This window comes from Manacus candei, unplaced genomic scaffold (assembly GCF_025592945.1).
Source record: "Manacus candei isolate 608988 ecotype Guabito, Panama unplaced genomic scaffold, ASM2559294v1 h1tg000050l, whole genome shotgun sequence".
In the NCBI taxonomy this organism is placed as follows: Eukaryota; Metazoa; Chordata; class Aves; order Passeriformes; family Pipridae; genus Manacus; species Manacus candei.
In genome coordinates, this window is record NW_026138098.1 from 4,075,196 (window position 1) to 4,099,634 (window position 24,439).

Below are 24,439 nucleotides of genomic sequence, written 5' to 3' on the forward strand. Positions count from 1 at the left end.
TATGTAGGGTAAGAGCTGTTTGCATGGAAAAAAGAATAGGCAGTAGTCATCCTCTGCATTGGATGGCTTCAAGTTTAAGGTGCATGTCTCCTTGTAAGTATTTGCTTCTTTTTTTAAGAGGATGCAAGTTGCTGAGCACGAAGAATTATATAAATCTAGTATAGAGAAGGTTCTGTCTCACAGTGTCATTACCTGAAGAGTGATCTGCTGTTGATTGTGTGCTGGTACTAACAAGGGAGGCCCTGGAAATGAAGAAAGAGAAGGAACAGAAGGATGTGGTTGGAGGCCCATAAAGGTTTTTCTGACAACCTCTCTCTTTTGACTTGATGTGTCATATTTTCTTGCAAAGCAGTTCCTCCTCTGGGAGGAGAAATTCTTTTCAGGCTGAAATTGTGGGGCACTTCTTATCAGTAAAACTTTCTTTATGGCCACCTGATGTGCCCCTGGTGAAGAGCTGGAAGAGACTGAGGGCTGACAGCTCCAGAGAATGCCACAGCTGGTGTGCTCAAACCACTGCTCTTCTGTATTCTGCATTTAAAGGAGCACTAAGATTCTCAGCAGGTGTCAGAATTGTGTTTTAGTGGGTCAGTTGATCAACCTCTCACTTTCTGGTGCTTAAACCAATCTCAGGATCAGTCTGTAGAGGAGTAAATCAGAGCGTATATAGGATACAGATCACTTGCAATTGTATCTGTAGCAGAAGAGAAGCAACACAGGCCTCTGTTTCTGCACTGGTGTATGTGACAGAGGCATCTATCTGGATTTCTGACTTCTAAAATGTATCATTTGGTTGTTTGAGAGATTTGCCTTCCATTACCAAGCAGCTCAAGGAATTGTCCCACATAGAGGCACAATGACCTCCTTAAGATGAAGTGTTTCCTTTTGCAGTCTACTCAGATGTGAGAACACATTTTTTACTGTGGCAGTGCTGCCTCCTCAAATTAGAGAAATCCCTGATCCAGGAGGTTGTTCTTCAGATAGGCAGAACTGCATCAGTCTGCTCGAAAGAATTTCCCTGCTTCATTTTGCAGGTTGTGCCAGCCAGTGCCCCAGAACTATCAGAAAGATAGTGAAGTAAATAAAGGCTGCTGCTGTAGTATTTTCCTTGGAAACTTTTATATCTGGCTGTTCTGAAGTCACTGGGGCTGTGTGATTAGGACAAATGGGAATTGGTTTTCTAGATATGTTTGTAAGCTGCATGTTTTCCAAGTTTGTTTAACTGCATTAAACCCTCTAAATATTTACATGGTCTAAAGAATAAACTTAATAGTACCTTAAGCTGAATTCTGGGCTTATTTAATATGAGCAAAGGTAATATTGGTAAGTAAAGAAGGTAGTTTAACAGATTTAGTAGGATCAAGATGGCACAAGTAGTTGTTCTTGGGTGATTCATATTTTTAAAATTTAACCTTTTTTAATTGCCTTCTTAATCTCTATCATCATGTAATGTATGCTGAGATTGCAAGTTCCTGGTCTGTGCTATTTGTAAGTGGCAGGGCTTTACTAGAAGAAGAAAAAACCTCAGCTGCTGGTGCTGTGGAAGTCTTCCAATAAGAAGAAATGCCTGGATTGCAAAATGGAAACACAGTTGAACCTGTAGAAGCAGAATTCTGACTTACAGTTGTATTTTCTCATGACTTGGGTGCAGCACTTGGCATTCTGTCCTCTCATCATCGGGATGTGTTTGCATTTGTGTAGCTCTTGTAGCTGCCCAGAGCTGTGCCCTCACAAGGCTTGAGCTGCTGGAAGCTCCTGGGTGCTCTGGGAACAATCTTAAGGCAAATGCCACTCTTCCTTTTGACATTTTAACAGTCTGGGGAATGCAGTGGGTGTTGGGGGGAATAATCCAGCTGGCACGGCACTGGATCAGAGGCTGCTTGTGAAAGTAATCAGGCACTTCTGCGCTGGGAAATGTAGTGAATTATAACATCAGTAAATGTTTCTGTGATATTTCTTGTAAACAGTGTTTTGTTAAGCCCTGTTTAAATAGACTTAATGAATTGGAGGCTCTCACTCATCCCACAGAAATCAAAGCCTTTGTAGGAATGTGCCTCCTGCTGCCAATAAATGCATATTCAGGTCTCATTTTGGAGAGATGTTAGGAATTACAGTTAGGAATTACAGGCAGTTCTTAGGAGTATTTCATGTGTGCAAGTTTACTCCATAGTTTTGGGGCAAGATTTGTGTTTTCTAGTTCAGATTTCTGACAGTCTGCCAGCTATGAGTATATTTTGTGTTCAGTGCAGCCTTGGATTGTAGGGACTGCACTCTAAGCAGAGTGGCACCTGATCAGCTGTGGGGAATTTTCCCTGTTCTTTTGAAGTGGCTACAAATGAAGTAGATATTTGATACAACAAATAAAGAGAAATGTTGAATTTTTTTGCTGCGGCTCAGAGGGGCCAGAGAGGTTTGTAATGCCCACAGGATATCAGCCCTGCAGCAGTGATGCTCTGGGTGCTTTGGGTCAGTGTTTCAGTGCAGGGAAGTACCAGACATCAGAACCATACATTTATTATCTTCTTTTTTTAAATAAGGCCTAGAAAACATGCAGAGTTTGCCTCTTTTGATGTAATAATTGTTTTTTAGCTTAAAATTCATCGGCAGAGTTTAGAAATGTACTTTTAAGCTGGCAGCTTGTATAACAATTTTAGTAATTAATTCTAGGACATGGGGTTTTTAGGAATGTCAAGTATTGCAAGACGTGGGAATAAACATCGAGAACTGGCAGTGCTGCACAGAGCACACGGCTCTGATTTGGATCCTTGTTGCAGCTTGTAGTAGTTAGTACTTGACAGAGCCAAACCTCACATGACCACCTCTGCATCAGCCTTAGACCACAGTTGTTGCTGAGATTTGATGAAGAGTGGGATGATACTAAGCAGCTGAGGGTGGGGGACTGGAAAAATAATTACAATTATGAATTTCTCAGGCACTGACTTAAGGCTGTAGTAGCAGGTACTATAGTGTAGTGTGTACTTGCATGCTGGCTGGAACTGTTATGATTTGGGTCATTAAAAGATTATTTTGGGGATATTTGTTTGAATTTTGAAATCAGTTGGGGATATTTGGATGCTTAGAAGGGCCACCTACGAGTCTTGAGTGGTCTTTGGTGTGTTTTATTGAGTGGAGTGGTGGAAGGTGCAGATGTGGTCACAGGAATCTCTCCTGTGTCAACAGAAGTGGTTAAAATACAAAAGGGTTTGAAGTGGTTATTAGTCTTTAACAAGATGTCTTTCCTAAATTAATACGATTATAAAAGATTAAGAGTGTCATAAGATAGCAGAGAATCTGTTCTTCTGTCAAGATTCTTCTTTCCCTGTGCATTCCTGAGCTGTAGTATAACTTGTTTTAAGAGGGCAGGTCCCTTTGTTATCTGTGTACACATACATATCTGCACACACACAAAAAGCCAGTTTGCAGCATTTGGTTGGAATGAAGTATTGCAACAGCCATGGAATTGCTTTATCAGTGGAAAAAATGTGATTGCATGGAAATAAACTTCTAATAAAGTTCCACTTGGCACTTCTAACTCTTGAAGAACAAGAGCTAAAATAGGACAGACATAAACTCATCTGGGGGGAATTACAGGGGCAGGCACTTACAGGATGAGACAGTAGTGCTGGAGTGGGACAGGAGTGTCTTCCTTATAGGAGACAGAAACAAGCATCAGAAAACTAAGAAATTGTATTGTTTTCCTTCTGCCATAACCTATTTGGACTTTGGGGTCCTTGGTGAATGGGCAGATGTTGTATGACTGAAATTTGCAGTTGAATTGTTATTCAGGAACTTCTCTGCTTTAGACCACTGTCGAATGAATAATCTACCTTTTTATCTGTAGAGCCTTTCTGAGCACATCTGATAACTTTATAGAGAAATGTCTTGCACTGAAAATCCATTTCCCTCCCCCCACGTTTCTTCTGAAAGCTTTATAATCTCAGCATTCAAAATGATAGACTTTTTTGGCTGAGCTAAGAATGATTTTCTAAATCCTGGATTAACCAGCAATCCAGCAGTTTGTGTGCTTCTCTGGTAGTAGGTGCTTCAGTTTGTTGGTTTTGGGTTTTGCTGGTTTGGGGTTTTTGTGTTCTGTTTGTTTGTTTTGTGGAGGCTTTTGTTTGTTTTTTGATCTGTCTCTTTTTTAGTCCTGAGTTGGGAGTGAGTGCCCCGATTTGAGACAACTCCTTCCCTTCTGATCAATTTTTGAGTCTTGGTGGGCAGATAGGGTGAAGGAAGACTTGGGTCTCAATTTCCAGCCTTATGGCCTGCACTCAGCTGCTAACTCTTTGGAGTTGGGAAGGAAAAAACAGGGGAGAGGTTTTTCTCCTTTGCCAACTGTGCTCTTACTATGCTGTTCTTGAGCTGCTCCAACATTCAGCATGAGTGGTCTTGATATCGAGCATGGTACGGAAGCCAGAGATTCCCAGGGACTCTAGAAGACATTAGGGTCATTCTTTGTGTGTGTGTGTCCCATCTTTATTTAGAAAGTACACACAGTGTATTTAATTTCTCTTTAATTCAGTTTTAGTAGACTACCCTGAGTGGTAACTGTAAGTTCTATTAGTAGCAGAGATGATGAACTGAAGAGAAAAGCTTGTGCTCTGTACCCTCTTCCAGCACTGTTTTAAACCATATTTGGAAAAAAACCAAGACTTTTATTCCAAAAACCTGTTAACAAGTCTGTTTATTAGATCCAGTAGTTTGTTTTTAAAATAAAATGGAAGATAAAGTAATCAAACTAATCTCTTGTGCTGTGAAGGAATGACTTTCCCTCAGTACTGCTGCTCAGAGGAAATGCTAGTGAGTATATTATTGCTTGTGTTTCATCATGGGTTATCAGCACCACTTCTGAGCTGGCTTTTGATATGCTTTATCTTCCAGCTAGTAAGGATAATAGAAATGGTCTAGGAGATGAAGTGAGTATAAATATTTTGTAGCTGCCTGTTTAAAATAAATAAAAATTGACAAGTTTCTTGGTACGCAGTTGATCTTCGCCTGTAACAGAACAGGTAGAGGTAAAATGTGTTAAATGAGGTAGCTTGATGCAGATTGGCTCAGTCACCAGCTAAAACGAATTGTGTTTTGTTTTGTGTGCCCTCAGGAGTTGTGGAGGGTGATTTATCTGCTGTGGAAGCCTACAAGTCCTCAGGGGGGGATATTGCCCGGCAGCTCTCGGCGGATGAGGTGCGGCTGCTGAACCGCCCGTCTGCCTTCGACGTGGGATACACGCTGGTCCACCTGGCCATCCGCTTCCAGAGGCAGGACATGCTGGCCATCCTCCTCACAGAGGTGAGTCCCCTTGGCCTCTGAACACCTGGAACAGGCACTTTGTAACTTATTCTTTGTGTGCAGCCAGTGACATGTAGCTTTTACTTGTGATACTGTTAAAATACACAAGTTCTGTGGCTTGGATTTCTCCTTAAGAAGTGAGTTTACTTGAAGGCTGTATGCTGTGCTGGTGCTGAGGATGTTCAGTGTGCTCATTAATGAGCAATCTTGGCACAGGCTCTGACCTTACTGGCAGTGGAAGTGAGCTATTGTGAGGCTTCCTGAGCTCTGGGTGGGGGAGAGGAAATGCTCAGAAAGCAAAACACTGACATCAATGACAGTGTAGTTTTTCTGAGTTTGTTAATGAGTAAGTCTACCTGTTCTCCCTTTCCTTGTTTTCATGGGAGCTTCTCTTCCAGAGAAAGGCAAATTTCTTGCTTTGCAAAATGGCTGCATTTTTTTGCATTTTTTCCCATTCTTTGCCCATTTCATAGGCAGTTTGGTTCCTCCCTGTGGTCTTGCTCTTTGTAAATTTTTGTACAATCCACCTCAAAGTGATCTCTCCATCTTTGCCCTCTTAGTTGGCTTCTAAATAATTATCTTTTATGATCTGTTTTCTTCAACTCAGACTTTTGGTTCCTCACCTGATCATAGCCAGATTTTTATTCTGCCTCCTTTCCTGATGCTTAATGCAGTTCTGAAAACTGATGTTCCTGAGAAAAGTAGCATGCCCACATAATGATGATGGAATGCTCAGCACTGAGTAATTAAAAAGAGCAGATGAAGCAAGACAAATGTAGCTAAAGCCTTGAGTATATATTTATATACAGCTCATATCAGTGGTTTTGTGCTGCTTACATAACTCTGTATGGATGGAGTTATATGTTTAAAGACAAATTAATTTGCTGAAACACTGTCTTACAGATTTTTCTGTTTGGTTTTGTTTCAGTACCTAGACATACTGACTCCAAATACCATTTGTGAGAATGCTTAGTAGACTTTGAGCCTCAGGGATACTTTCCTTTGCTAGGATATGAACGAGTGAAAATGGGGGTCTTAGAGGTGGTTTTTTAATATGCATATGGTGGCATCTCTGTATCACTTGCCCTGATTCATTGAATGTGTTTCTGCTGCAAGTGGTAACTAGAATCTGGAGAAATTTAAGTGTCTTAACTTGATAGTTTTGGGGAAGGTTCTTTGTAGGAAACTGTCTTCTGCTGTGGTGGTGAAGTTCTTTGTTAAATGTAGACAGGACTCATGCATGAGATTTGAGATTTATATTATTACGAGCTCTGGAAGGTCACCTGTTAATTCACTTCTTTGATTTAAAGATGTTTTTAACCAGCTTTATGTTATCAGCTACACGACAAACCAGACATTTCATTAAGAATCACTAAACTTTTAATCCTTCAGGATGCCAGTGTTTATACTTCTCTTGCATTCCTTGCTGACCAAACGCTGCCTGCTGGTGCTCGTCACTGCAAAACCTTCATATTTACCCGGAGATAATCCTGAGTGCAGTAACTGTGCTGCTTTACAGGTATCCCAGCATGCAGCCAAGTGCATTCCTGCCATGGTGTGTCCAGAGGTCACGGAACAAATCCGCCGTGAAATTGCTGCATCTCTTCACCAGCGAAAGGGAGACTTTGCTTGCTATTTCCTGACCGACCTCGTGACGTTTACGTTACCTGCAGGTACTTACAGAATTTCTCTTCCTGGTGGGACAGGTTACTGCTTTGTCACACTGCTTGTTCTGGATGTATATTCTGACTTTTTGGTGGTGGGTTGTGTGTGTTTTATTTACTAAGTTTTAATAGCTTAGGTCAGATTTTTAGTGGTTGAATTTGCTTATTCAGTATTTGCACACTTCAATCCATACGTTGTTCCTGTGAACTGAGCATCTGTTGTCCTATTTAGACATGAGGAAATGGAAAGAAAGTGGTGTATTCTAAGGAAAGGCTGTCTTTAAAGTGAAGATTGGAGCCCAGACATTTCTGGTCCCTAATACAACTTTTCCCATAGCTATTTTAGCTTTCAGTCCTTTCTGTCGAGGCCCAGAGCTATTCTTTGTATTTGTACTTGGTTGTAGCAGTGCTACTTTTTGAATACTTTTGAGATATTCTACACTCAAGAGAATGTTTGTGTATTAACAAAAAGCTTTTAGAAAACTTTTAATCTTCAGTAGCTGTTTCCTTTAATAGAAATGCTACCAGCAGTAAGAAAACGTGCAGGTGGAAACTGCTAATCAGCAGATTTGTTTGCCTTTTTATAAAGCATTGTAAGGATTGTATTTGGAGCCTCCTTGGCTGAGTGTTACCTCATCTCCTCTTCAGAAAGTCTGGATAGTATTTACCACTTGTGTACCACCTACCTGTTTGAGGTGCTGTATTCAGCTGTACTCTGTGGGTCACCTGTGAGAGGAAAGATGGTGTGTTTATTAAGTGTCTGGAGACTAAACCTTCATTACAGTTTAGGGGAGAGAAGGAAAAGGGGCAACAGAATGATTTTGTAAAACATGAGAAATATTGTTCTTACCAGAACAGGAGTTTGCTCAGTATTTTTGAGAGACCAGTCTTAAAGCTCTGTGCAGCTTTTCAACATGTGTAATAGCCATTAAAGAATTAAGGAATAAGAATGTTCTAAAGCTTTTGTACATCAGGACTGTCAGTGTATTTCCACCTTCATCACACTTTGTCAGCTGAAGATCTTCTGTAGTCAGCAGTTGGGCTCAAGAGAGCACTTCCAAGGGTGGAGGGATAAATCACACAAGTTTAGGAACTGGTTTCCACTCGACCTTTCAGATAAACAGATCAGATCCTCCCAAAAAGCCAGTGCATGGATGTCAAAGTGCAAAGCTTTTAAATGGATTGCTGGCCACTGTAAGGCAGTTTTAGTTTAAAAAGCCTCAATCAATCATACAAAAAAAAAAAAAAGACCACCCCAAATCACCCTGCCTGCACCAAACAATAATGTGCTTCAGTAACAACTCATGTACCTAAATGTGGACTTTCAGAAGCCCTGGGGTATTGGACATCTGAGCAGGACTGGCAAATACTACACTGCAATTAAGAGAGACCTTTGTGCCCTTGACACACCACTTAGATCCCAGTCCTTATCCCCTAGAGTGCCTGAAGGGATGCTAGGTGTTCCTATTTGACTATTTTATTTACTTTCTTAACTTTCATGTATTTAAGTTTCATGATTATGCTGAAGCCAGCAAAGTTTCTTTAGTTGCTGCTCTGCCTGACAACCCTTTACTGCTTATCCTTACTCAGGCCAGGAGCAAATCTTTATGATGGAGCATGTGTTTGAGTTTTAGAGTGTGTGACAGTGTTTGTTTTAAAGGATACAGAAATCACAAGGGAGTTTTGCCTATTATACAACTTTTTACCCCTTTTTTCCCCCTGTTGTTTTTTAAGAAGTAGATCCATAGTTGCAGATTCTGTCTGTAAAGCTCTTGTAAGAGTTGTCAGTACTGACATTTTCCATGTCATAGCTCAGTAGTTTTCCCACTTCTTGTTTTTTGGCTTGCGAACTGTGACCTGCAAACCATTGGGGTTCTCTGAACTATTTGATTGAAGTCTGCATGGAATGACTAAGGAAGTGGATGTTCTGGACAAGAACAAGTCTCTTGGCAAACTGTACCTGGGATAGACTGGAGGGGGGAAACCATTCAGATGAGTATAAAGCTGTTGCTTAGGAGTGAAGCTGTGCTAAATACAGTAAGGGTTGAAGATAGAAGTAACTCTTTTTTTTTTAATTTCTCATGTCAAAGTGATTGTAGTCTTTCCCCTTCAGAGAAATCCATTCTTCCCCTACGTGTGCTGGGATGATCCTTTCTGCATCAAAGGTATGACAGGGAGGCTGAGATGAAAACCTGCCTCAGCAGCTCTGGGAAGCCTTCGGTCAGAAATGACAGATCTGAAAGGAACAGCAGCTTTCCAGAGGAGATGTCAGGGCTGATAGGGGGAAAGCTGTTGTGTGAGTTGTGTAAGTTCTCCTGAGCAGCAGCCAGTGTTGTGTCTCTTTTACAGTAACATCAAGGAACTCTTGTGTTTGCTTTCTGTTTTTCCAGATATTGAAGACTTACCACCCACAGTCCAGGAGAAGTTATTTGATGAAGTACTTGATAGAGATGTTCAGAAAGGTAAATGCACCGAGAATGGCTGGAATCTCTCCTTGCTTTTCATTAGAGAATGTTTCTGTTATCCAAAATAAAGTACATGTGTGTGTATATATGTGGCTTTATCCATCAGTGTGTTTTAAATATAGGTTAGATGCTTTCAAATTAATCTTCACCCTGGAATTCATAGAATCACAGAGTGGTTTGGGTTGAAAGGGACCTTAAAGATCATCTCATCCATGGGCAGGGAAACATTCCACTATCCCAGGTTGCTCCAAGCCCTGTCCAACCTGGCCTTGGACACTTCCAGGGATGGGACAGCCACAGCTTCTCTGGGCAGCCTGTGCCAGGGCCTCCCCACCCTCAGAGGGAAGAATTTCTTCCCAATATCCCATCTAACCCTGTCCTCTGGCAGTGGGAGGCCATTCCCCCTTTTCCTGTCACTGCATGCCCATGTGAAAGTAATTTAAATTTAACATTTCCAGTCTATTTATGAGGCAGAGGGAAAATGGAGTCTGTAGAAATCATGTTTGGAGTGTATCTTTGTAGAGCTTTAAAAAAATGTAAAATTCAGTGTTAAGTCACAAGCTTTTTAGAGAAAACTGAACAAATCTTTCCATTTCAATAACAATCCTCAACCAGATGATGTGGTGATTTGTTTTTTTTGTGACACTATTTCACTTCATCCAGTGTAGTTCACCTGTTTACTGTAGTGTGAAGAAAACCTCAGTTTTATTCATGCAAATAGATAAATTATTGAGTCTATGCCACTGCTGTGCTGTTGGGGTACTCTGAGACATCCAGTTAAAGGTTTTAAGAGCTGACTGCCGTGTTGCAGAGCTGGAAGAGGAGTCTCCCATCATTAACTGGTCCCTGGAGCTGGGCACGCGCTTGGACAGCCGGTTATACGCACTTTGGAATCGCACTGCCGGGGATTGCCTGCTCGACTCGGTGCTCCAGGCCACCTGGGGCATCTATGACAAGGACTCTGTGCTGCGCAAGGCTCTGCACGACAGTTTGCACGACTGCTCCCACTGGTGAGTTGGTTTGATGGCAGCTTTTTTTTCCCCCCATCTTTTTTCCCGTTTTTTAAAAAGCAGCACAACCGCCGCTCCCCGATTCCCTGCGGTTCCAGTTCCCTTTTGCACCTCGAAGATGTCAAGTCACTGGGAGTCCAGTTCTACTCCAGATCCCGTATCTTAAATAAGAGCACTGGGAACTGGGACATTCTGAACTCAGTGATGGTATGTGATACTCAGCAAGTGGCATTTAGAGCAGTAAAATAATTTTATACTGTCAGGCGTGCGCTGACCACAGTTATTACAGCTGGAATTTCTGTGTACTTGCAATGTAAATCATGCACATGCCATGCCTGGCTGCTTGGTGGGAGCTTCGCAGAAGATTGTTAGTAGAAGATAGCCTTTTATTCCTTGTAAACTTTGCAGTATTTTCATTCCATCTGCTTAGTTACAGCTTGATTTGGGATTGCTCTTTTTGTCCCTGTTCTGTCTGCTAAAAGAGTGGCAGTAAAGCACACAGTGTTGAAATTTAACTAGGGCTGTCATTTGGCCATAAAATTTAATTTATCATTCTGTAAAACAACTTTTTTGGTTTACACTGGCAACCTTCCTTAGTCTGATGTAGTTTGCCTCTCCTAGAGGGAGAATCCTTCCACTTGGGCAACTGGTGGTGTGTCATGGACTGAGGGAAGAGCTGATAGAGACTGATAACGCCAGTCACAGGCAGTCATTTCTTTTATATTCTTGTAATCAAGGACAAGAGAAACTGTCAGCACATCCTAGAGAAAGAGCTTGGCCCTTCCTCTATGTGCTGTACAGGAAGTCAACAACAAAGGTTAATTTTACTGGTACCTATAAGTAGCTTTTGTGATCACTGTCCCCAGCTGCTATTTGGAGAAAACTCCCCAAATTAGCATCCAGAGCTGGATTCAGTAAAGTCGTGCTTCAGCAGCAATTCTCCCAAGAACCTCCCTCTGAAAGGATCTGTCACTGCTTTAGAGTTGTTTATAGTGGACTCTGCATCTCGACCATGCAGGAATGTCCCTGGCATCACAAGTAGTTCCCTTGAGGCCAGAACAGAAATTTATGATACATCAGGTTTTGTTCTTTATGGTAACAAAACCAGGCATGGTATCCAGAAACGTGCTGCAAACTACTGAGCTTCGAACCAGATCTCTCAAAATGTTGTTGCTAACCGTGGCTGACTTACTGCTGTATCTAACATAACACTTGTTATTTAGGGGCTGCTAAATCTTGCTAAGCTTTTTAGTTAATGTTCAAGACAGAATTTGCATTTTACTCTGAATTTACTTAATCTTCATCCTTATTAGAAGCATATTTTTTATCTGATTCATGTGTTCCTTAGTAGGAACAAGTCTTTTGACTTTAAGAACAAGTCTTTAAAGAACAAGTCGTGTTCCTTTATAGGAACAGGTCTTTAGAACAAGTCTGTCAGCCAAATTCTGTTGTAAATTGATCATCCTGTACATCCTATACTTGCTGTATAGATTCTGTGTATGAAGGTACAAATAGGAAGTAAAGTCATCACTGGCTTTAATGAGAGTTGCTGAAGGAACAGGCTCTTAAATGCAATCCCTGATAAAACTTTTATCTAGTGGAATTATTCTTCAGAGCCTTCACAAAGACACTTTAAAATGGGTATTTTTATAGTCAGACACAGAACACTCATGTAACTCATTTGGCCTCATTTTGTTATGTTTGTTTAGATGCTGAACAAAGAAGAATCTATTTACCAGAGACACTCTTGTGTCTGGTACTCAGAAGAAGCTCAGTAGTGAAGTTCCCAGAGGCTCTGGCCTGTGGAATCTTTTCCACTCACCTTTAAATAACTACACTTTTAGTTAACACAAAAGTGTGTTCTGATGTGTCCCTTTTTGTACTCCACCATTAGCTTTTGTTGGAGAGTGGGCACATGCCCTAACTTGGCTTTCAGGTTTTTTTTGGTTTTTTTTATGGATGCATTTTGTTCTCTTCTGTTAACCTGAAAAGTTTGTTGAAATGAGTTCAAGTGTTGTCTATGTCTGACTAGCTTAGGGAAGAAACTTCTCCAGGAAAACACTTTCACAGACAGTCTTTTAGGGAGTAATTTGGGGTTTTTTTCTTTTCCCCCCCCCCCTCTGTTTTTTTCTTTCTTCCCTTCTATTTTCTGGGGTTTCTCTCTCACTGTGATGCTGGTGGGTTTTGTTTGGGTTTTTTGTTTGTTTGTTGTTTGTACGTGTGTTTTGATTTTTGGGATTTGTTTGTTGGGATTTTTGTTTTGTTTTCCCTCAGAATCTGATTTAATTTCTTTCAGGGACCCTGGCAATTAATTCATTTAGCACAAGGTGCTCTGTTAGAGATTTCTGGGGGGAAACACAAAATACCTTATCAACTGCAGAGATGGAAGCAGTTGGTGCATTTGGATAGAAACTGGAATGTAGATCCAGAAGATTCCTTGTAGATATATTACTGTGAATTAGCACAGACCTATCCAAATATCTTACTGACAGGAATTTTAAGCTATGTAAAGGTTTTAGCTGGACTCAGGAAAGCCTGACTGGTGACTGTTTTACACACCAGGGTTTTAGGATGGTCACAGCTTCACTGAAGGCATAGGGAAGGTTTGATCCACACACTGTCTGTTAATTTTCTCAGATTTTAATTAAATGAGTTCATTTCAGTGACTTTTTTAATAAGCTGAACTTCAGAATGGTTTCTTTGTCTTCACAGTAAAGGCCATTGTTTAAAAGTTGGCATAGCACTCTTCCCTAAACCTCTGTCCCTAATGTGAGGTTGTGGCTTTGCCATAGTACTGTGATGGGACTGAGTTTAAAATTTGAGAAAACCAACATCTACTTTTTAATGTGTGGGTCATTTTTCACTGTAGATGATTAAGAAGAATAAAATATTGTGATTTAATTACCAAACAAAAAAATAGAAATACTATGACTTAAAACTTTCAGTGTAAATCATATTAATCCCACTTTCTACATTTGATTCTTATCCACGCTGCTTTATAACTCAATGTAATGTGAAGTTACCATAACCTTTGTTCCAAAAACTGGTAGAAAACAGATTCTGCATTTTAACCATGGCCTATTTGAAATCGATACAGGATTACTTTGTAGTTAATTGGCTTGTGATATGGTTAAAAATGGAGAATACCTATATTTTTTGTGTGAGAAGAATGAGCAACTCCTCCTTTATGAAATGGAATGTCTTAATTATGTCCCCTGTACATCAGCACCAATAAGACTTTAAGAACAAACTATTCCAAGAAGTATCACACTATCCAGGAGCCTGGTAGGACCTTGGATCATGTTTGGCTGCAGGCATTGCAATGCCAAGTGATTTCCTAAATGAGGATTTCCAAATGGAATCTCCTGAAGATTAAAAACAAAACCAGTTTTCCTGACCTATGCTCTCTTTCTTCCCCCTTCTCAGACTCGGGACAAAGGATTACAAGGGTTAAATATTGCTGTCAGGATTATGGTGGTTGAGTAAATATTTTTGCCTTTACCCCTCTTTCTCTCTGTCTTAACATTGTAGGTTCTACACACGCTGGAAAGAGTGGGAATCGTGGTATTCCCAAAGCTTCGGTTTACATTTCTCCTTGCGGGAGGAGCAGTGGCAGGAGGATTGGGCATTCATACTCTCCCTTGCCAGCCAGGTGAGAAAACTCCTGTGAAAGAGGGCTGACAGAAGGGATATTTTAATTTGTGAAAAGCAGTTTCATGAAACTGAGATGTTTTTCAGGAATTAAGAATATTAATGTATGAAGGAAAACACTGCTCTTAAGGCAGCGATCTCCAAGTATTACTGGGTAAACTCTTCTGCCAATGTGCAAAGATTCATTTCAAATTATAATTTTTGAGTTTGCTCTTAAGCAATACAAAAAAAAAAGTCTTGTGGTGTCAGAGTGAAGTCTGTAGAATAAACTAATACACAACTGTCTGCCTAATGTCCTCCTCCAGCTCCTGCAGCACTTTTACCTCCCAAAACACACCTACAAATCTGTCATCTTACACTACTGAAATTTCAGCAAGCTGTTATTTTATAACTCCCCTCCAAAATGAGATTTACATTCCTATAAGCTTCCAGCTGTAGGAATATTTTTAGCTCCTCTTTTAAAGTATAAACATGATTTTGATGCTAATTTCTTGAGCTTTGTTTTGGATGTGCCCTTTTCCTATCATCAAAAGGTATTTGCCTTAACCTGCCCCCAGATGAGTGAATTATTTTTAGACTAAGTATTATTTAGAGTTTCATTTCTAACTGGGGAATGAAGTAAGTTGGATTGCATCTGGGCAATAGGACAAAGGATTATTACTGACATACTAAGTTCTTGTGCAAGCTGAAATGTTTTTACTTATTTCCAAAAGTCTACCAGTCTTTGTTTTTCCTGTCCAAGCTGTATCACTCTTAAAAACACTTTCTATCTCAATTTGGAGACTGTTTTTTCAAATTTCCAAGTATGGAATGATAAGTTTTTTGTTTCAAGTGATGTCTTTTCTTTGTGTTTGGTTCAGCCTGGAGCAAGTTTGGAGCAGACACACATTTTTGTACTTGCACATATTCTTAGAAGACCAATTATAGTTTATGGAGTAAAATATTACAAGAGTTTTCGAGGAGAAACATTAGGATATACCCGCTTTCAAGGTAAGCCTTTAGTTTTTCAAATTCAGTTTTAAAAAAGGTTCAGCTGTAAACTTAAAGGAAGGGTGACATTAAGTTACTGTCTGGGAGAGAATGGAATTCTGTTGTAGGTAAATTTTCATTTGCTATTAAAAGGAAGAAAACAATCCCCTCAAAACTTGTAGTTTTTCATTTTATAGTGGGCATGGTGCCTGTGACCACAGTAAAAATATATTCTGAGCTACACTCAACATACCTGTAGTCTGCAATTTATATGAAATATTCTGATTGTGAAAATTTATCAAAGGGTGTGTGGTTTGTACTTCTGCAAGACACAAGAGGTTTAATAAATGGAATTTGAAATGTGGCTGTAAATATGCATTTTAGAAACTGCAGGATTTAGCATTTCCTGGAGGAGGCTCGTAAAGGTGGGGGCAGAGGGTGTTGGCATTGGCCAGTTTTTCACTGGAGCGACAGCAGGATCTGCTGGGTGTCCTTTGGGAAAGGAGGGCTGTGCCTTGTCACAGCAGCAGCCTGGGAGGGGGTTTCTGGAGCAGCCTTCAAGAGCAGTGACAAGTAGCCACCCCTAAAGCAAGAGGCAAGGGCATTCAGAGACAGGAAGAGAGATTAAAGTAGTGTGGAGATGATACAGTTGAGCTTTTTATTGTAATTGATTTAAAATAAAATAAGTGGCACCTTGAACGTAGAGGCCAAAAGGGAGGAATTCTGTTTATAAATGCTCTACCAGCAGTTACTGTGTGAGGTATAAGGTTAGGTAACTTAGTTACACTTACAAAATATTGGTCAACCAATAATGTAAATTTCACTTTCTGCAAAAGTGAATTCCATGATGTACTTTAAAGAAGTTTTAAAAGATTTTCTTTGTTTCAGTAATTCACACTTTACAGCAAGTGTGATGTAAATACTGACCTATTTCTCATTAGTACTACAATTTTCCATAGCTTGATCAGGTTCTTAATGACTTTTTCCTCTTCCCAATCTGACTTTTTCTCCTCCTTGTCTTGTGGGCAAACAGCCTGACTGTCCTTAAGATAAATAAGATGTTCAGCTGACTCAGTCCAGCTTTGCTTAGACATACATCTGGAAATTTCTAAAGATGCGTTTTCTGTTTTGCAGCCAAATCTGCGTTAGGGCAACTTTCCTCTCTACTACATGCCTTAAAAATTTTATTATTCCAAGAATAAAACTTCAGAGAGGATTGGGAGCATCTGCACAGGCTCAGCAGTAAACAAAACCTGTGTGGAAAGAACTATCTGTGTTACAGGGGGTTGGGGCATTTGTTTTGCCCACGGTTCATCTTACTGGGCTCAAGTGTATCTGCTTGATCATGACCCACCATTTATTTATATCTTAGTGGAGGACTTCCCAAAGCATCTCTTTTTGTCATTAAAAAAAAAAAGTATGATAACTTTGGAAGGAGGCAAATGTATAGAAACCCCCAAGCTGTGGAGTTAATCTATAACTCTTTGGAGTCTTTAGAAAACCTGAGAAATTGTGTTGCTTCTGTGTTTGGGGCAGTAACACAACTTTATGTAGGGAAATGAAATACTTTTTTGAAGAGTCTAAAAGTTTGGTGCTCTTTGTAGTTACATGTTATCTTTTATTTGAGATGAAGGAAGGCTGGGAAAGAACAGTTTTTCATGTCACATAGATCTGACATTTTGACTCCAAGGCTCTGTGGTTTGTAAATGTTTTTATTTCCAAGATTGGGCATCGAGGCAGACAAGTGTTACACAGCCTAAATATGCTGAAATTGTTTTCTTGCTCTGTGAACCAGAAGGTAACTGGGTGTCTGGGATAACCTTTTACTAGAGACGAGTTTCCAGGAATTTAGGCAGCCAAATATTTGTGACTTGATTTGTTTGCCACAAGCCACATCCATCCATACATGGAAACACACAGGACTGTGAACAGGTGAACTTGAGAGTCCTGTGTCAGATTACCTGGAATTACTTCTACCCCTGCCCAGCCACATTTTTGTGGTTAATGTGTGCTAATTAAAAGTCAGCACAGCTGAGACCCAACAGCCGTCGGACTCGGAGCAGCATCGGCTGCCAGGAGGAATCTCCTGGAAATGGTACAGGACTGCTCTGGGTTTGTGGGGGAGCTGTGGGGATTGCTGGGGTGTCCCTGCTTTACTGGGTAGCTCCCTGCCTGTGTTTAACATCACATCCACCAAAAAAAGAAAGAGGAAAGAAAGATGGTGGTGCACAAGTGATTGATGCGTCGTCCCTGGAAGGGTTCAAGTGTTGGATGGGGCTTGGAGCAACCTGGTCTAGTGGAAGGTTTCCCTGCCCATGGCAGGGGGTGGAATGAGATGGTCTTTAAGGTCCCTTCCAACCCAAACCATTCCATGATTGTAGGTTATGATAGAAATAGGAAATTGGATTTTTTTAATACTTGCTTAACATCATGGTTCAGTTCATAGCTCCTTGGAAGGTATTACAACCTTTTTACCATCCCCAAAATACTCTCCCTGATAGGAATTTTTTTCTCCAAGGATTCCTTGTTTCAACTTGTCACTCTTGCTGTAACTGCTGTGAATCCCATAAGTGACAACCTCCTTGTTTCCCAGGTTGCAATTGACTGTTAATGCTTCTTTAAATATTAAGGCTTTGACAGTAAAAGATTCATTTACTACTCAGCCCTAAGTGTGCTCCTGGTCTGGCTGCATGTATTTAGTGGCATGAATATACAGCTTTTAAAATTGATCAGGAAAAGAGGTGACTGAGTGAAGTGATCATCAGATCAGGTTGGAGAAACTAAATCCTGTGTGGGTGGCTCCCAGGATAGGTATTAGCCCCTACTTTTTATTTTCCATGCCTTGTGTTCATGTCAACTGTTGTTATGCAACCTTCTCACTTTATATCAGAGTGACTTTTATAACTCTTAAAAGCACTAGATATTCTCCCTAGTAATGCTTGAAATTCCTTTCTTGTGGAGCTCATCACATAATGCTGAGGAGGAATGGAAAGTGTAGCACAGCCTTCTGTCGTGGGGAAATGATTGGTGGGGAATTTTTAATAAGATAATAGTGGGAAAAAAATTCCAAAAAGTTGCTGAATTTTAGTGTAGGGGATTATGTTGAGGCAAACAGATGAATTTTGGTCCTGAAAGGTCAGGTAGCTGTGCTAGGTGTGCATGAAGAACTAATTCCCAGGAATTGAGGGACTGTTTCCCTTACTTTTGACTGTATGTTATTTTCAACGTAACTTTGAATTTTGACCACGTGTTTGGTTCCTTCCCTAAATGTAAAGGCTTGAAACTTTATGGGTAACGCTTATCCCTTGTTCTGCACCTTTAGTTGTTGCATTAGAGTGAGATTTAATAATGGGGACAGGAGGAAGAGAGTGCTAAGAAGGTATTAAAAGGATTTGTCCTTAAATCAAGGTGTAAAAACTTATGTGAATCTTAATCTGAAAGAAATGGAAAGACATTCAGGTAGCACTTGATTGCTAATTCAAAAACGGGGGGAAAGGGACAATTATTTACTGGTAGCCCCCACTAATTTTTACTGCAACAAAAAAAGGTAAGTTCTAAACTTAACTAAAACCTCCAAACCCACCCCCTGCCTCAGATTCCTGTTTTAGCATTCCCTCTTCATGGATGTTGGAGGAGAAGTGCCTTGTTTTGCTGCAGCAGCTGTACTAGGAGGGGTTGCTATGCTACATGTGCACTTGAGTTTATGTGGGGCTATTTTTAACCTGTCACAAGGTGAACTGTGCTTTTGCTGAAGTTGTCTTGCAGCAGTGCACACCAGAAATTATTTATGTTCCTGGAAGAAAGGGGTTCCAGCTTTATTTTGAGACCTCGAGCAAATTGCTGTATTTATTGCTAAAAATGGCTGGGGAGAAAAAGTGCAGTTCCTCCCAAAATCTGTGACATCAGGAGTTTGCTGTAGCTGAGCAAAATAGTATCAACTTTTTGGTGGGTTTTCGGGGTTGTTTTCCTCTATTGAGGCTAGATATGAATAATTGATGTGGGTTAATTTAATCTACGACTGCTGTGTATGAGCAGTCCCATTCTCTCTGGGATGGGTTACATTGGTACTGAATAACATTTATTGCAGTAAGTTCTCTTAATAATAACTTTGGTGAGCAGATGGTGGAGTTTTTGATCTGGTAAAAATAGACATCTGACTGTAGATTTTATTTCTGTGATCCAGAATCTGATTTTTTTTTTCTTCTTCACGTGTTTTTTTTTATTTTAAGAAGAGTTACCAAACATAAGACTGCTTTTTTAATCTTGGTTTTGTTCATCACTGCACTACAGACTGTAGATTTTAGGGGTAGAGTAGTGTGGTATTGGTTGTGATTGTAATAGCTTTTATGTCTAAACTTGTAGACTTGCAAAGATACCTGACTTATGTTAACTAATAATAATAATTAGCTGTGCTGAAAACTGTGACCTGTGTCAGCGTAGACCAAACCATATGTTTTAAATACTTGTGATGTGTTTCTGTTACTGTTTATCCAAAGCCAAAAGGTTTGTATCAAAATCCTTCCTTGTGGAACGCTAATTCCCAGTCTTACCCTCTGTTTCAATTTCCCACAGGTGTGTATTTGCCTTTGTTATGGGAACAGAGTTTTTGTTGGAAAAGTCCTATAGCTCTGGGCTACACGAGGGGCCATTTCTCCGCCCTGGTTGCCATGGAGAACGATGGCTATGGCAATCGAGGGGCTGGTGCTAACTTGAACACTGACGATGATGTTACTGTTACTTTTCTACCCTTGGTGGACAGCGAGAGGAAACTATTGCACATTCACTTCCTTTCTGCTCAAGAGGTAAGAAGGAACCTGTGTGTGGCTGGTCCCCTTTGCCACAGCTCCTTGTTGAAGCTCTGTAGCCTTGGCACTACAACTGTGTTTCTGCTGCTCAAAGAATTACAGGGAGTGTGCTGTTCTGTTTAATTACTGCTGCTCCCTTCCCTGTCATTTGAGGTGATTCTGAAAGGTATTTTCCCACAAATTTCACGCTGATTTGTAGCTCTGTAACTTCATTTGTCCATTGTGAATCATAGGACATTAGAATGGAATCACAGAATATCCTGAGTTGGAAGGGACCCACAAGGATCCTTGAGTCCAACTCCTGCCTCTGCACATGACACCCCAAAATCCCACCATCTGCCTGAGAGGGTCAAATATAAGCACATGGAGAACAGGACCCAGAAATAAGGATTCTGTCACTAATGCAAGACTGAAATCTGCCTTTTTTTTTTCCCCCCAAAGAGTGCAGTACAAATATTGGCCCATAGTTACAGCACATTCTGCCTTTTATTCTAATGAAACTCAATTTTTCCTTAATAACTGTGATAAAGACACACTTAAGGGTGTTCATGGGGGAAGGGAGGGTGGAAAAACCTGAAGTAATTGCAAAAAGTGGGCATCCTGTATATACAGGAGAAAAAAATGGATGTTAAGTCTAGAGAGAGGTGTTTCTTCAGCAAGCCACAAAAGAGGAAATGTTTCATGTCAAGAACTCTTTAAGGCTCCTAAAAATGTCTTTGTAAAGCCAGAAGACTCTTTTAGGAAAGGAGGTTGTAACCAAGTGAGGGTCAGACATCAGGAAGAAGCTCTTCCCAGAGATAGTGATTGGGCATTGGAAGGGGCTGCCCAGGGAGGTGGGGGAGTCACCATCCCTGGAGGTGTTTAAGGAGAGACTGAATGTGGTATCAGTGCCATGGTCTGGGTGACAAGGTGGTGGTGGGTCATGGGTTGGACTTGGTGATCTCAGAGGTCTTTTCCAACCTAGTTGATTCTGTGGCTTACTCTTCTTATATATGGTGCCTACAATAACTAACTAGATGCTCACAAATAACTGAAATATAGGAAGGCCGAATTGGAAATAGAGATGTGAAAAATTGGGAAGGGAAGAACAGCTGGAGGGTATTTCCAGAGCCTTCAAACTTTGGTTGTGGGCATCAGTTTGGCTTTTGGAGAGGCAAGGGTGCAGGATTTTGGAACATCACAGGGGGGCTTCCTGGAAGTGCTGATGGTGTGTGAAGGCTCATCCCGGGTGTTTTCTCTCGCCCTCCCCCCCAGATTGGCAACGAGGAGCAGCAGGAGAAGCTGCTCCGGGAGTGGCTGGACTGCTGCGTGACGGAAGGGGGGGTCCTGGTGGCCATGCAGAAGAGCTCCCGCCGGCGCAACCACCCGCTGGTCACGCAGATGGTGGAGAAGTGGCTCGACCGCTACCGGCAGATCCGGCCCTGCACGTCCCTGTCCGACGGCGAGGAAGACGAGGATGACGACGACGAATGATGGTGATGAATAAAGTGACAATGAGCCGCGCAGAGTGTCTGACCCGCAGTTGTGCTGTGGCAGTGGGGTGCGGAACCACCCGGGTCTGGGGGATACGTGCTGGGGAAGGATTCTCCGACAGCACGGAGAGAGGATAGAAGCTCATCCTGCTGCCTGGAGAGAGCGAAATGGGCTGGACTCCAGTTTGTATAAAAACACGAAAAAGAAACAAAAAACAGCTAATTTTATTATCAAGACGGAAAAAAAACAAAACCAACCCCATTTTTCTTTCTGACTGACTGTAAATCTGTCTATAAATGTACCGCATGTGGTTGTGTAAGAGGTTGTGTAATAGGAAACGTATACCAGCATCTTAATTATTGCAGAGAAATTTTTCAACTAAGGGCACTTCTGAAAGCACATTTTAGCTGGATGTCTCCTCCCTCTGAGATTCTTTTACAGTAGGACTTGGTCTTCTCCATCACCTTTTAGATACTCTGACACATTTCCCTGAAAGGCCCTTTTCTGTGAAATCTCACTACTGCCCAGGTCAGATTGTGAGAAGGTTTTTTTTGTTGTTGTTTTTGTTTTTGTTTTTTTTTTTGTTTGCACAAAATACCCAGAGCAAGTCATAAACAAAAGTACCTTCATTATTTTACTAATATTTTAGTTATTGCTGTGCCCATATAATAAAGTCTAAACTCTACGGAACCAACTGGAAGAGAAGCTAAATTTTTCATTGAGTGAAATGATTTGTTTCCTGAAAAAGCTTTTTGGGGTTTTTTTCTTCTTTTTTTTTGCTTGTATTTTTTTTTCTTCTAATAGTTAATAGATTCCTTTCAGTGTAGGTAAGAATATTTATTCAGAGAAGTGACCTAAAAGGTAGGGATTTTATTCCAGTGAGCATACACTAAACAAAAACTGTGTGAAATCTGAGAACTCAAACACAGTTGAGAATCTCCTCATCAGAACTCCCATCTTGCTGTGATACAAGTTATATATACCATTTTATCATTTATTCTTTGATCACTCAAACATTGCTGCAAATGAAAAAACACCTTTTTAAAGGGTTCCTCCTTGATCACTAAATCTAGTGAGAATCCACGTGGCAGTTCTAATTAAAAAGAAGAATCTATGCTCAAATTGTTTAAAAGTACTGTTATATATTTCTCAGTATGTAAACCTGGGAATTTCTTGCATGTTGATTGATGTGGCCATACTTAAACTTATGTAAGTTCCTAAGATTGTAAGTTCAGAGTATATTCTCCAGTAGAAATTTTATTATATTTGATAACTTTAGCCATGTAACCTGTAATGGATAAAGTTTATCTAAAAATCTCACTGAAACACTAAAGGTTAATGCCAGTTTCTACATATACAGTGCAATTCAGGTTGTCTTGAAAAGCACTTTTGATGGTGTGGTGGTTGAGTAAGAAATTTTGCAGTAGATGAAATTGTTTTAATTAGAATTTGGAAAGAAGCCCCATAGCACATATTTTTATGTATTTCAGAGCTATGGAAACCCTGAGGAACTTGCTGCTTTTTCTTCCAAATGCTGCTTAGATGGTGTTGAAACGTGCACAACTCCTACAGAAACTTGGTGACGACACCGAAAGTATAGAAATAATGAAGTACTGTATTAACTTAGCAATTATCCCGTCCCAGATTCCACTGAGGTTTATTATGTCTTCACCTTTTTTTGGCCATTAGATCTCTGGTTGGTGCATGCCCAGATTTCCAGGTGAAGGGATGCTTCTCTGCCATGTCCCTGTGGGTGACCTGAACTCACGTGGCAGACTGACGATACTACAGAGGTTCTTCACGAGTATATGGTTCAAGTTTCCTTTCTAAATGGGGATTTTTTGGGTCCTTTTTCTTACCTTGCAGTGAAATCCTTTTATACCTTGTCTAGCTGAGGACATAAAGCCTTTGTGTCAGGGGAGCTGAATGCAGGGCAAGCTGGGATGAGGATTTCCGTGCCCTGAGCTGGTCTGCATCCTGTGGTGACATGGTTTGTGTCGTGGTGTGGCCATGGATGTCCTAATTCAGGACTGAGCATGTCAGCTTTAGAAGACCAGCTCCTGTAAATTCAGATCCCAGCCTGCCCAGGACCAGCTGCCCTGTGCAGCCCACCATATAATGGACACAAGGATAAGCTCCTGACTCTGTAGGCTGCTCTGAGGATGCTGTGCTGTTTTCACCTCCCCCTCCCTGCTTTTCACAGTGCTGTTCCATTTAGGGAAGTGGAGCTTCCTTGTCACAGGGGGAGAATAACCAATGTGAAAATCTACCTTGAGCCAAACTGGCCGAGCACTCCTGCCCTCCTCTCCTGTTGCTGTCCATGGGCTGTGGCCTGATGATCCCTGTCCCCCAGCACTTCCCCACATCCAGTGGGATTCCCTCTTCAGTCAGTTCAGCTGTTCCTCAGACGCATGCACCGATATTTATCAAGTCCTGGCCTGAGAGGACGGTCCTGGTACTTTGAAGCCCTTGCCTTCCTTGATCATTATTGTTTGTTCTGATGTGCTGTACAATGGTATGTTCAGGTTCACGTGCTTCACAGGCCGTTTGGGAACTGGTGAAGTGTCTTTTTTTTTTTTCCAGAATCAAAGTAATCCAAACCTCATGTACCTGTAGATTAAAAGAGCTGCAACCCCCTGCTTGTGCTCGCACCGCAGTCAGTGTGTCAGTGGCTCCTCCAATCACACACTTCAAAGTTTACAGACACTGAGGTTAATCTGCAAACGCTCCCCTGCAGCTTGTTGGCAAGTTCTGCTCTCTCAGCCAAGTACATACATAAAATGTTGGGTTTCTCAGTGTTACTTTCCTCATACTAAGGCTCGCAGCAGCAACACACGCTTTCCTAGCACAGAACTTGGCTTCTCCTTGCTACCTCCTTTTCAGCTGGTTGGGTTTTATTTTTTTTTCTGGTTTTATTTATGAATTCCTCAGTGAAAAATCCCTGTATTTCTTTTGTTTTTAATATATTAAAATTTAGTAATTCTGGATTCTTCCAAAGTTCTGCTGCATGGCTTATGGCAAATACTCCCGGTTGTGTTTCCTCCATTAACCACGTCAGTTTGTGTGTGTTTGGAGACCCTTGTTTAATTTCTGCTTTCCCCTTCACCTCCCCTCCA

General features: G+C 41.0%; 1 protein-coding gene and 1 long non-coding RNA gene across 4 annotated transcripts in view; both read left to right on the forward strand.

The window, feature by feature from the left end:
• Positions 1-23,962, forward strand: part of ZRANB1 (zinc finger RANBP2-type containing 1) — a 41,903-nt gene extending 17,941 nt beyond the window's left edge. For all 3 annotated transcript variants that reach the window (XM_051801144.1, XM_051801142.1, XM_051801143.1), the window contains 8 exons: positions 5,099-5,286; positions 6,806-6,959; positions 9,341-9,412; positions 10,227-10,425; positions 13,957-14,077; positions 14,937-15,066; positions 19,618-19,847; positions 21,105-23,962. In XM_051801144.1, the coding sequence (XP_051657104.1) occupies positions 5,099-5,286; positions 6,806-6,959; positions 9,341-9,412; positions 10,227-10,425; positions 13,957-14,077; positions 14,937-15,066; positions 19,618-19,847; positions 21,105-21,323 (1,313 nt within the window). In that variant the 3' untranslated portion in view covers positions 21,324-23,962. The remainder of the gene's footprint in view (positions 1-5,098; positions 5,287-6,805; positions 6,960-9,340; positions 9,413-10,226; positions 10,426-13,956; positions 14,078-14,936; positions 15,067-19,617; positions 19,848-21,104) is intronic.
• Positions 1-24,439, forward strand: part of LOC127477212 (uncharacterized) — a 629,249-nt gene that overhangs the window by 520,543 nt on the left and 84,267 nt on the right. The gene's annotated exons all lie outside the window — the stretch shown is intronic.